This window comes from Coregonus lavaretus, assembly GCF_964263955.1.
Source record: "Coregonus lavaretus genome assembly, chromosome: 31".
Taxonomy (NCBI): domain Eukaryota; kingdom Metazoa; phylum Chordata; class Actinopteri; order Salmoniformes; family Salmonidae; genus Coregonus; species Coregonus lavaretus.
Window position 1 is genome coordinate 39,810,571 of NC_140018.1, and position 13,611 is coordinate 39,824,181.

Sequence of the window (13,611 nt, forward strand, 5' to 3'; positions counted from 1 at the left end):
AACCACTGCTGAGCAAAAATAACATTAAGGCTCGTCTCATTTTTTCCAGAAAACATCTTGATGATCCCCAAGACCTTTGGGAAAATACTCTGTGGACTGACGAGACAAAAGTTGAACTTTTCGGAAGGTGTGTGTGTCCCATTACATCTGCCATAAAAGTACCACCGCATTTCAGAAAAAGAACATCATACCAACAGTAAAATATGGTGGTGGTAGTGTGATGGTCTGGGCCTGTTTTGCTGCTCCAGGACCTGAAAGACTTGCTGTGATAAATGGAACCATGAATTCTGCTGTCTACCAAAAAATCCTGAAGGAGAATGTCCGGCCATCTGTTCGTGACCTCAAGCTGAAGCGAACTTGGGTTCTGCAGCAGGACAATGATCCAAAACACACCAGCAAGTCCACCTCTGAATGGCTGAAGAAAAACAAAATGAAGACTTTGGAGTGGCCTAGTCAAAGTCCTGACCTGAATCCTATTGAGATGCTGTGGCATGACCTTAAAAAGGCAGTTCATGCTTGAAAACCCTCCAAAGTGACTGAATTACAACAATTCTGCAAAGATGAGTGGGCAGAAATTCCTCCACAGCGCTGTAAAAGACTCATTGCAAGTTATCGCAAACGCTTGATTGCAGTTGTTGCTGCTAAGGGTGGCCCAACCAGTTATTAGGTTGTAGGGGGCAATCACTTTTTCACACAGGGCCATGTGGGTTTGGATTTCTTTTTCCCTTAATAATAACAACCTTCATTTCAAAACTGCATTTTGTGTTTACTTGTGTTATCTTTGACTAATATTTACATTTGTTTGATGATCTGAAACATTTAAGTGTGACAAACATGCAAATAAATAAGAAATCAGGAAGGGGGCAAACACTTTTTCACACCACTGTATATGTAATGGAAGTGCTTTAATGTGTTAACCCCAGAAAGAGTAGCTGCTAATGGGGATCACTAATAAATACAATGGTACCAAATACTAAACTTTTGACTACTTTAATACACTAAGTGAATTTGTCCAAATACTTATGACATCTTCAAAATGGGGGGACTAGATATATAAAGTGCTTAATTTCTCAACGGCAGCAGCTAATGGGGATCCATAATAAATACAAAATTGACCTGAACCCTGGTGAACACCACAGGGGTAAAGGTGGCTGGAGGTAGGTGCTAGCAGCTGGAATGGAACGGGGCAGTGTGCCACGGGATGACACATGGCTTTTAAAGCCTCGACGGGGCGGTGCAACAGCAGCGTTTCCCGACAGGGATGAAGAAAGGTTGTGGTGGGTTCTGACCCACGCCCTTCTAACACACTTTCTCCGCCTTACTTTCCTGTCCATCTTCATTGTCTAATAATTATGAAAATATGAAAAGGAATGTGAACTCCTAGCTGTTCTTATGGAGGAAACATGATTTGATTGGTCGAGGAGAAATGAAGTAGGGGGTTTTACCTGGGCGGAACTGCTTGACCAAGATGAAGCAGTGCGAGGTTGTGTTGAAGATCAGCACTGAAACACTGGAAAGAAAAGAGGGAGTAGAGAAAAAGAGTTCATTCAGTTTGCTTCATTAATAATTTTTCGGGGGACAAGCAAAAGTGAGAAGCTTTATCGATTCAAAATAATATTGTTAATAAACAAAATTAACTATACTACATGACTTGGCAATATGACATCATCATACACAGTGCGACAATTTCCTGCTTTTACAGAAATCAACAACAAAATACATCTGTAAGCAGGAAGTCGCCCTGTTGTGTTGATGATATTGTTGAGCGTTAACCCCACAAAATGAAAAGTCATTTCATACCATAACTGCGATACATAAACGCAAGCCATATATTTTGACAGTGTAATATAGGTCCATGGATAGTCCTCAATTCTAAACTATACTGAACAAAAATATAAACGCATCATGTAAAGTGTTGGTCCCATTTTTGAAATAAAAGACCCCAGAAATGTTCCATATGCACAAAAACCTTATTTCTCATATTTTGTGCACAAATTTGTTTACATCCCTGTTAGTGAGCATTTCTCCTTTGCCAAGATAATCCATCCACCTGACAGGTGTGAAATATCAAGAAGCTGATTAAACAGCATTACACACGTGCACTTTGTGATGGGGACAATAAAAGGCCACTAAAATGTGCAATGACACAGATGTCTCAAGTTTTGAGGGAGCGTGCAATTGGCATGCGGACTGCAGGAATGTCCACCAGAACTGTTGCCAGATGATTGAATGTTCATTTCTCTACCATAAGCCTCCAACGTCGTTTTAGAGAATTTGGCAGTATGTCCAACCGGCCTCACAACTGCAGACGACATGTAATCACGCCAGCCCAGGACCACCACATCTGGCATCTCCACCTGCGGGATCGTCTAAGACCAACCACCCGGACAGCTGATGAAACGGAAGAGTATTTATGTCTGTAATAATTTGTGGGGGACAACTCATTCTGATTGGATGGACCTGGCTCCCCAGTGGGTGTGCCTATGACCTCCCAGGCCCACCCATGACTATGCCCTTCTGCCAGTCATGTGAAATCCATAGATTAGGGCCTAATTTATTTATTTAAATTGACAGATGTTCTTATATGAACTGCAACTCAGAAAAATTGTTGCATTTTGCATTTATATTTTTGTTCAATATAGATACAAAACGATAACTTTGCTATATACAAGGGGTACCAGTACCGAGTCGATGTTCAGGGGTACGAGGTAATTGAGGTAGATATGTACATACAGTACCAGTCAAAAGTTTGGACACACCTACTCATTCAAGGGTTTTTCTTTTTTTAACAATTTTCTACATTGTAGAATAATATTGAAGACATCAAAACTATGAAATAACACTTATGGAATTATGTAGTAACCAAAAAAGTGTTAAACAGATTAAAATAAAATGTTATATTTTAGATTCTTCAAAGTAGCCACCCTTTGCCTTGATGACAGCTTTGCACACTCTTGGCATTCTCTCAACCAGCTTAACCTGGAATGCTTTTCCAACAGTTTTGAAGGAGTTCCCACATATGCTGAGCACTTGTTGGCTGCTTTTCCTTCACTCTGCGGTCCAACTCATCCCAAACCATCTCAATTTGGTTGAGGTCAGGTGATTGTGGAGGCCAGGTCATCTGATGCAGCACTCCATCACTCTATTTCTTGGTCAAACACCCCTTACTCAGCTTGGGTCATTGTCCTGTTGAAAAACAAATGATAGTCCCACTAAGCCCAAACCAGATGGGGTGGCATATCGCTGCAGAATTCTGTGGTAGCCATGCTGGTTAAGTGTGCCTTGAATTCTAAATAAATCACTGACAGTGTCAACAGCAAAGCACCCCCACACCATCACAGCTCCTCCTCCATGCTTCACGGTGGGAACCACAGATGCAGAGACCATCCGTTCACCTCACAAAGACACGGCAGTTGGAAACAAAAATCTCAAATTTGGACTTATCAGACCAAAGGACAGATGTCCACCAGTCTAATGTCTATTGCTGGTGTTTCTTGGCCCAAGCAAGTCTCTTCTTATTATTGGTGTCCTTTAGTAGTGGTTTCTTTGCAGCAATTTGACCATAATGGCCTGATTCACACAGTCTCCTCTGAGCAGTTGATGTTGAGCTATGTCTGTTACTTGAACTCTGTGAAGCATTTATTTGGGCTGCAATTTCTAAGGCTGGTAACTCTAATGAACTTATCCTTTGCAGCAGAGGTAACTCTGGGTCTTCCTTTCCCGTGGCGGTCCTCATAAGAGCCAGTTTCATCATAGCGCTTGATGGTTTTTGCGACTGCACTTAAAGAACCATTCAAAGTTCTTGAAATTTTCCGGATTGACTGACCTTCATGTCTTAAAGTAATGATAGACTGTCGTTTCCCTTTGTTTATTTGAGCTGTTCTTGCCATAATATGGAGTTGGTCTTTTACCATGTCCATGTATACCACCCCTACCTTGTCACAACACAACTGATTGGATCAAACGCATTAAGAAGGAAAGAAATTCCACAAATTAACTTTTAAGAAGGCACACCTATTAATTGAAATGCATTCCAGGTGACTACCTCATGAAGCTGGTTGAGAGAATACCAAGAGTGTGCAAAGCTGTCATCAAGGGTGGCTACTTTGAAGAATTTGTTTAACACTCTTTTGGTTACCACATTATTATATATGTGTTATTTCATAGTTTTGATGTCTTCATTATTATTCTACAATGTAGAAAATAGTACAAAAAAAAAAAAAAAAAACTGGAATGAGTAGGTGTGTCCAAACTTTTGACTGGTACTGTATAACTACGAATAAAGTGACCGATGGTAAGTAAACAGTAGCAGCAGCGTATGTGATGAGTCAAAAGGGTTAGTGCAAAAAGGGTCAATGCAGAGAGTTAAATAGTTAACCAAATAGCTACCCGGACTAACTATTTAGCAGTATTATGGCTTCGGGGTAGAAGCTGTTCAGGATCCTGTTGGTTCCAGACTTGGTGCATTGGTACTGTTTTCCGTGCGGTAGCAGACAGAACAGTCTGACTTGGGTGGCTGGAGTCTGACAATTCTTAAGGCCTTCCTCTGACACCGCATGGCATAGAGGTCATCGATGCCAGGGAGCTCGGCTCCAGTGATGTAGTGGGCCGTCAGCACTACCCTCTGTAGCGCCTTGCGGTCGGATGCCAAGCAGTTGCCATAACAAGCGGTGATGCAGCCAGTCAAGATGCCCTCAATGGTGCAGCGATATCATTTTTAAGGATCTGAGGGCCCATACCAAATATTTTCAGGCTCCTGAGGGGGAAGAGGCATTGTCGTGTCCTCTTCACGACTATGTTGGTGTGTTTGGACCATCATAGATCCTTAGTGATGTGGACACCGAGGAACTTGAAGCTCTCAACCCGCTTCACTACAGCCCTGTCAATGTGAATGGGGGCGTGCTCGGCCCTCCGTTTCCTGTAGTCCACAATCAGCTCGTCTTGCCGACTTTGAGAGAGAGGTTGTCCTGGCACCACACTGCCAGGTCTCTGACCTCAACCCTATAGGCTGTCTCATCTTTGTCGGTGATCAGGCCTACCACTGTAGTGTTGTCTGCAAACTTAATGATGGTGTTGGAGTCATGCACGGCCACGGAGTACAGGAGGGGACTAAGCACGCACTCCTGAGGGCCCCCGTGTTGGTGGTCAGCGTGGTGGATGTGTTGTTGCCTACCCTCACCACCTGGGAGCGTCCCGTCAGGAAGTCCAGGATCCAGTTGCAGATTGAGGTGTTCAGTCCCAGGGTCCTTAGCTTAGTGATGAGCTTGGAGGGCACTATGGTGTTGAACGCTGAGATGTAGTCAATGAGTCAACAGCATTCTCACTTAAGTGTTCCTTTTGTCCAAGTGGGAAAGGGTAGTGTGGACTGTAATAAAGATAGTGTCATCTGTGGATCTGTTGGAGCGGTATGTGAATTGGAGTGGGTCCAGGGTTTCTGGGATGAGTGGTGCAGTGGTCTAAGGCACTGCTGTGCCACTAGAGATCCTGGTTCGAATCCAGGCTCTGTCGTGGCCGGCCGCGACCGGGAGACCCATGGGGCGGCGCACAATTGGCCCAGCGTCGTCTTGGGTAGGGGAGGGAATGGCCGGCAGGGATGTAGCTCAGTTGGTAGAGCATGGCGTTTGCAACGCCAGGGTTGTGGGTTCGTTTCCCACGGGGGAAAGAGCAGATTCCGAGGTTTCCAAAACACTTACCTTTGCCAAATAAACTCAACATTTGTTATAGATTAGCTCTATTTCAAAATACCACTTTCTCCCAGAATAACTGCTGTTCCATGCGCTCCACACGTAAGCACATGGCAGCAGATAACCTAAAGTAACAAACTAATGAAAATGCTATTGTGATCTTTGGAGAAAAAAATAATCACGCATTCTGTTACCCAAGACCTTTATATACACAACCAAATGATTATTTTTCCGATAGCATTTACAGTGCCTTCAGAAAGTATTCATACCCCTTGACTTATTCCACATTTTGTTGCGTTACAGCCTGAATAAAAAATGGATTAAAATCCTTTTTTTTTTTCAACCATCTACACACAACACCCCATAATGACAAAGTTAATACATGTTTTTATACATTTTTATACATTTTTGCAAATGTATTGACAATGAAATACAGAAATGTCATTTACATAACTATTCACACCCTTTAATCAATACATGTTAGAATCACCTTTGGCAGCAATTACAGCTGTGAGTCTTTCTGGGTAAGTCTCTAAGAGCATTGCACAACTGGATTGTACAATATTTGCACATTATTCTTTTTAAAAAATCTTCAAGCTCTGTCAAGTTGGTTGATGATCATTGCTAGACAATCATTTTTAAGTCTTGCTATAGATCTTTCAAGCCGATTTAAGTCAAAACTGTAAATAGGCCACTCCATGTCATCTTGGTAAGCAACTCCAGTGTATATTTGGCCTTATATTTTAGGTTATTGTCTGCCGGTGTCTGTTGGAAAGCAGACTGAAGCAGGTTTTTCTCTAAGATTTTGCCTGTGCTTAGCTCTATTCCATTTATTTTTATCCCCCAAAAAACTCCCTAGTCCTTGCCAATGACAAGCATACCCATAGCATTATGCAGCCACCACCATGCTTGAAAATATGAAGTATGGTACTCAGTGATGTGTTGTGTTGGATTTGCCATAAGGCTTTGTATTCAGGACATAGTTTAATTTTTGCAGTTTTACCTTATGCCTTATGGCAAAAACAGGATGCATGTCTTGGAATATTTTTTTACAGACTTCTTTCTTTTCACAGTCAAATAGGTTTTGAGTAACTACAATGTTGTTGATCGATCCTCAATTTTCTCCCATCACAGCCATTAATCTGTTTTAAAGTCACCATTGGCCTCATGTTGAAATCCCTGAGCGGTTTCCTTCCTCTCCGGCAACTGAGTTAGGAATGACGCCTGTATCTTTGTAGTGACTGGGTGTATTGATACACCATCCAAAGTGTAATTAATAACTTCACCATGCTCAAAGGGATATTCAATGTCTGCTTAATAAGTGCCCCTTCTTTGCGAGGTATTGGAAAACCTCCCTGGTCTTTGTGGTTGAATCTGTGTTTGAAATTCACTGCTCGACTGAGGGACCTTACATATAATTGTATATGTGGGGTACAGAGATGAGGTAGTCATTCAAAAATCATGTAAAATACTATTATTGCACACCGAGTGAGTCCATGCAACTTACAGTATTATGTGACTTGTTGAGCACATTTTTACTCCTGAACTTATTTAGGCTTGCCATAACAAAGGGGTTGAAAACTTATTGACTCAAGACATTTCCGCTTCTCATTTTTGATTAATTAGTAAAAAATTAGAAAAACATAATTCCACTTTGACATTATAGGGTATTGTGTTTAGGCCAGTGAAAAAAAATCAATTTATTCCATTTTAAATTCAGGCTGTAACAAGGTGTGAATACCTTTTGAAGGCACTGTATGACATGCATTTTCACGGGTACAAAAAGTTGGACCCGTTACGAAATGGACCTGGGGCTTTCCCACCCCCGATATGCATGAATTACTTTTTAAATATAGAGACCCATTCCGAATGGACAACTAGACCCATTCCGTATAGACCTGTTTGGATCCAGACCCGGTCCGATCCAAGTGAGGGAAGCAGCAGAAAAGTAAATTTCTAAGCTACTTTATTAACCGGAGCTGATAAAGCGCGAGGAAGAGAGAGAGAGAGAGGTGCCGATCTAGCAGGCGGGGGACGGGCCGTGCTACTGTGAGCGAGTGACACTGGGAGGACTGCGGGAGAGACTGCAATCAACCAAGCTGACTCGCGCTGTAGTAGACTAATAGCTGCCATAGCTAGGTTATTTATCATCTGTGATTACGTAGTACCTGTCTTGACTGCATCAAACCTTGAGAAGCTAGTTAAGACAGCTAGCTAGCTAAGCTAATTGAGGCTGCATGCGCTCTCTCTTCCTACAGTTACAAATAACAACAACTCCATTCAGAATATTAAGAAGCAGCCTACCTGTTGTCTCTTGGTCGTTGTAGCCTATCCTTCTCCTTGAACTTTGAATTCTGTCGTTTTAATGCCATCTTCCATTGATTAGATATCTCCTAACTTTCGCCACAAACGGAGGCTCTATGACCGTAGTGTCTTACCACTTTGATGATTTAGGATTGGCCAATAACAAGCTACACGCGCCACTATCGTGAAAATTATACGATTTCTCTCTCGTTCTACTGCAGCAGTCACATTCGGATCTATACGGGTCCTTCCGGACAAGTCAGTTAAAATGACACATACCCCAGACAATGATTTCAGATCCGACCCAGACCCGTGACATTATTTAGAATTCTGGGTCCTGGATTGGGTCTCGGTTAATCGAGTACAGGTGGATCTGTGAAGACCTCCAACTCAAACCACCCACGGGCCGGATTTATAGGCCGGATCCAGCCCGCGGGCCATGAGTTTGACACATGTGCTTTAAGGGCCTCTCTGAAAAATGGGATTGTAACAGAGGGATATGACAGGACCGCAAGCCACATACTGTAGCATATACCGGTAGCTAGGCTATCGCCGGCAAGGCAAACAAAGGAGATAGCATGCTAATCCGTTAACTTAGCTAAGCAGTTAGGTCAGAGTTAGCATAAAAGCTAACTTTGATTGATCCCCGACCTATTCAAATACCCACTGAGAATGAGCTGCTTTGATAACAGTATGGTATATAATGTCATTGAGGTATGGCTTCTGATTTGCGTTTATCTTATTGACGCTGGGCTGTTTTTGTAACAAATGTATTTGTAGGTCACTATGCTGAGTGGAGGGTCTCCAGGTTACAATAATAGTGTTTAATCCTTAAGAGTCTATTGATGCACCGTGTGTCAATCTAAGTAACATAATAAAAAAATCCCCATAAAAATCCATCAGTTTAAGATAGCATGGGCTGCGTCTCAATCCACCGCATCTGCGGTGGAAGGTGGCCGAGCTACAATGGTGTTTGTCAGACCATGAGACATCGCAAAAATCGGTATTCTCCCGAAAACGTCTGTAGAGTCCAAACGCTTTAGCTCTAGGACTACCACAAGTGTCACGGAACTCGTCTGAAGGCAACCCATACAAATGAATGGAAGTACGGAGGTAGTTTTGTGCCAACAAAAACAAGGGGTTAAGTATGTGTAAAATATATATATATATACAGTGAGGGAAAAAAGTATTTGATCCCCTGCTGATTTTGTATGTTTGCCCACTGACAAAGACATGATCAGTCTATAATTTTAATGGTAGGTTTATTTGAACAGTGAGAGACAGAATAACAACAACAAAATCCAGAAAAACGCATGTCAAAAATGTTATGAATTGATTTGAATTTTAATGAGGGAAATAAGTATTTGACCCCAAAATCAGCAGGGGCTCAAATACTTTTTTCCCTCACTGTATATATATATATATATATATATATATATATATATATATTGACAGATTAATTTGTATTTTACGAATAATGACTAAAGGATTTCACCCCATTTACAGTATAAATGTGTGAACGGTGTTAGAGTTATAATGTAGTGTCAACCCACTAACAGAGGGGGAGGAGTTAGAAACTGTTGAGAAAGCATTCCAGGGTGAAGGGGACTAAGAAACGGTTTAAAGGTGGGTGTAGCAAAGTGCCTTTGTGTGTCAAGGGGTATAATAGCTGTTTGTATGTTTTTTGGCGCCAGAGCTCTCCATGATTAAAAATACAGATCATTCTTGCTGGTTGCGGACCTTTGTTTAATTCATGATTAAACCAGAGAATTTACACCCTCTGGGAATTATTCAGAGCATTAAGTTTGATTAATTAGAGATATAAATTCTCGTGACAAATGGTCCTTCGAGCAGGATCTCAAATTGCGTCTTTATCGTTCTGAGGACACCGAAAACCGTGCACGGGCGGATGACAGCATCCGTATAGAATAGACCTGGCCTTCGACGTTAAGGTTATAAACAGGCCGGTGATGAATCTTATGAACGATAAAGACGTTAACGAGATTTAAAAAGCATTTAAATCCGAACTACAAGGAGAAGGTCAGTAATTTTTATTCATGGATTTTGGTGTAATTATTTGAACTTGTATGAGAATAGTAATTATTGTGGAGGGCAGAGAATAGTTACCAAAATCTCATAAGATAATTAAAAGGGAGGAAGGGGGTCTGAAATGACTCAAGGTGAATGGCCATCACCAAAATAAACTAGTTAATATTGAGATTGTACGGGGTACAGTGTTTACAATTTAAACAGGAAGGGAGATAATTATCATTGTGTGAGATAGATACATTAAACAAGTCAAGACGTGTGAGACCTAATGATCCATCGAAATACGTGATAATTGTTTCAAGGAAGGGACTAAAATAGGTCGCGTGAGAAAAAAAAGGTTGCGTTTCATGAAACTGGTGTTTTTAAAAAAACTCTGGGTTATGGGTTGGATAATTTAAATGGTTAATTACAAAAGCAGATCATAAACATCGGCTCAAGAGTCGCACCAAATAACAAGTCCCAGGAAAATAATTCTGGATTGAATTATTACTAAACGGGGGGATTTCTTATTTTTCCACCATGGGAAATAAATATTCTAAAGAGGTCCGAGAATTAACGGGGGATGAAAGATATAGCATTATATTAAGGGGATCGAAGAAATATGTTTTATGGATCCATTTGGGAGAAGAGGTATGGATTTATTGGGCATCTCGATGTGGAGAAATTAGAGGCTAAACTGTGGAACCGATTTGAAGAAACAGCGAGGGGAGGGGCTAGACACAGCGAGAGTATGGCTTTTGGAGAGTCAGGAAAGACTAGAGAATTTTGCTAGAGAGTGTAAGGCCCCGTGTAAATACTGTAACAAAACAGGTCATAACCATCGCGCCTGCAGAGCTAAGGGAAAGGGCAATGTCCGGGAAATGACAGTCTATTTTTTGGTTCCACGGGTAAAATGTTTGAAGAAGTGATTTGTGTCGATTAAGAATTGGCTAAAAACACCACAAAGCGATTATTTGAGAGGTACCTATACATTTCTAACGATATATACGTATCAACTTTCTCACCCAAACGTAGACGTACGTCATGGGTGAGAAAGTAGAGAATATTAACATTTGCATTTTTGGTCATTTAGCAGACGCTCTTGTCCAGAGCGACTTGCAGGAGCAATTGGGGTTGGGTGCCTTGCTCTGGGGCACATCGGCAGATTTTTTCGCCTGGTCGGCTCAGGGATTGGAACCGGCGACCTCTTGGTTGCTGACACGGTGCTCTTGGTTACTGGGCTACCTGCCGCCCCATATGGGTTTAAGGTTGTGCCGTTGTTTGATTATGTGATAAGGTTTAATGGGTAATCGGACCATAACTAATGTGGTTATAGAAGTAATGTATAAATAGTAGAGAGCCAATAGAGGGTTCCATTGAACTATTATGTTTTGTTGGGAATTTCAATGGCATAAGGTGAAATCTGTGTGTATGAGTGAATTCAACGGCTGGTATGAATGGTAACCGGATACTACTGAGTATTTGGTTTGTTGATGTTGAATGGAAGATTTGTAGCGTGGTTGGGGTTAAATAGAAAGACTCACTTATTCAATAGGGAATGGGTGAAGGGAGAGAGAGTTTTTATGTGTATTAAAAGTTGAATTAGATAGCTTTAGAGGTATTCTAGATAGGTCTATGAAAATATGTTACAGGTACGAATGACATTATTTCCTAAGAAGGAAGATGATTAGGGCAGGTCCCTGCGCCTCCCCTGTTGTGTAGGAAGGAGCAGGGGGGAGGGGTGAGAGACAGTACATAGTTCAGATGATAGGAATATCATTAAATGTATGCTTATCAACGATATCAAGTATTTGTTTTATTAACTAGGGCCGAATCAGAGAGAACAGTTAAAGAAATTGAATAGCGAACTGAAATGGCGATAGAGCTGTGAAAATTGAGTTGAGGACAAAGGAGAATAATTTATGGCTCTGGTTAGCGGGAAAAAATAGAGACAGTCCAGCAAGTTAGATTGAGCTGTAAGATTTCAAGTAGAGGTCTAAATACTTGACTGGAAGGAAGTGCTTTGATAAATTCAAATGGTTATTACTTTATTGTATAGGTTGGGTAACACCAGTGGTGTATGAAAATAAGTGGTGAATTCTAAAACGATAATTTGGTTTCGTTACGTGAACAATGGGATATCGTTTTTACTATTAGGATGATGGATTGAATAAACATTGGTTATAAGTTATTAAACAATAGGTTTATATTTTAAAAACATCAATGCAACAGGTTGCAATGATTAAATTAATAGAAATGGGTTATAGGGTTATATTAGAAGGTGTAGTGAACTTAATGAAAGATGGTATTATATAGTGTCTTCCAGGATTGCTGGAAGTCTCCTATAGCATTATGTTAAGGGAATGCCTGGGATCAAATATAATGTCTTACTTACACAGAGTATGTGATTGTATTGGCTAATGAATGAAATATGACATTAACAGGGGCGAAAGGAACAATAGAAGGGGAGACAGATTTTCCTATGGTGTTGGTAAAATAATTGATAATGGATCATTTGAGATGAGATCACATGGAGCAGATTTAGGGGTTCAATAATCATTGTGAGATTAGTTATGAGGAATTAGATTGATACAAACGATTATTGATGAGTTAGGACTGGGGATATCTGTATCATGTTTTGTGTGTACTTACCATCTTTAGAATACTGATGGTAATTGAAGGTTGACAAAATGTATATCCAGGAGAAAAAGATTAGCTTATCTCATTGGAATGTTGCCAAGGGCTAGGGGGAGCAGTAGTGAAGTTAGGCAGTATTTAGGTCGTAAAAGGGAGCTACCAAATTAAGTGGGGCCTGGCTATCTTTGATTGTTGTTTTTCAATTGGGTTTTTCAAATAAAAAACAACACACCTAGTATGATGTTTATAAAGGGTTGTTATGTTGAATTTAGGGGATTTTCAACAGTTCATAGGTGGTGTTTACTATGCTGTGGGATAGAACGGTTTGTTGGGTGATTTCAATGGCCTCTGGGCTCTGTTTTGACTTTCTGGTGTTGATTGGTCATCCACACTGGTGGTTCTGGGGGCATGAGAAGAGGACTTTGGGATGGTTTATTTGATCAAATTGAGGGTAATTTATAGTGCTGTGAAAAGTGTGAAGAAGATTATAATTTGGTAATAATAGGATTTGAAACATTAAAATAACAGAAGAGGGAGAGCTTTCCCTGAATGAAAAATACCTGTTGCTAGTCAATTGTACTAATCTTGGATTACTTTTACGGGATAGAAGTAAGTTGAGATATTATCAAATGTTGTCATTTACATTTCATTTTTATTATGCTTTAATAAACAACAAGTTGGTATTTGAAACTAAATTAATGCAATGAGCTGCAGTAATCAGAGGAAGGCACAATCTAATGTGAAACAGCTATTGCCTAGATCACTGATTTAGTAATAAGATCAGGAAGATAGTAATAATAGGAAGCTGGATAGGATCATTTAAGATAGGGACTAGCTGTCCAGAAATAGATGAAGAATGATGAGCTTTTTGGGAATGATAGACTGCTGTAAAGCTTGGGTACTCCATTATGTACTGCATACTGGTAAATTAAGTCATCTTATCTATGGGAAGGCAATG

General features: G+C 40.7%; 1 protein-coding gene across 1 annotated transcript in view; it reads right to left on the reverse strand.

Annotated features, from left to right (window-relative positions):
• The window catches only part of LOC311106732 (uridine diphosphate glucose pyrophosphatase NUDT14-like), a gene marked incomplete at its 5' end in the record, with an annotated part of 70,565 nt that overhangs the window by 18,581 nt on the left and 38,373 nt on the right, over window positions 1–13,611 (reverse strand). Inside the window, one exon of the mRNA XM_084149132.1 lies at window positions 1,446–1,510. Coding sequence (XP_084005258.1) covers window positions 1,446–1,510 — 65 coding nt within the window. The remainder of the gene's footprint in view (window positions 1–1,445; window positions 1,511–13,611) is intronic.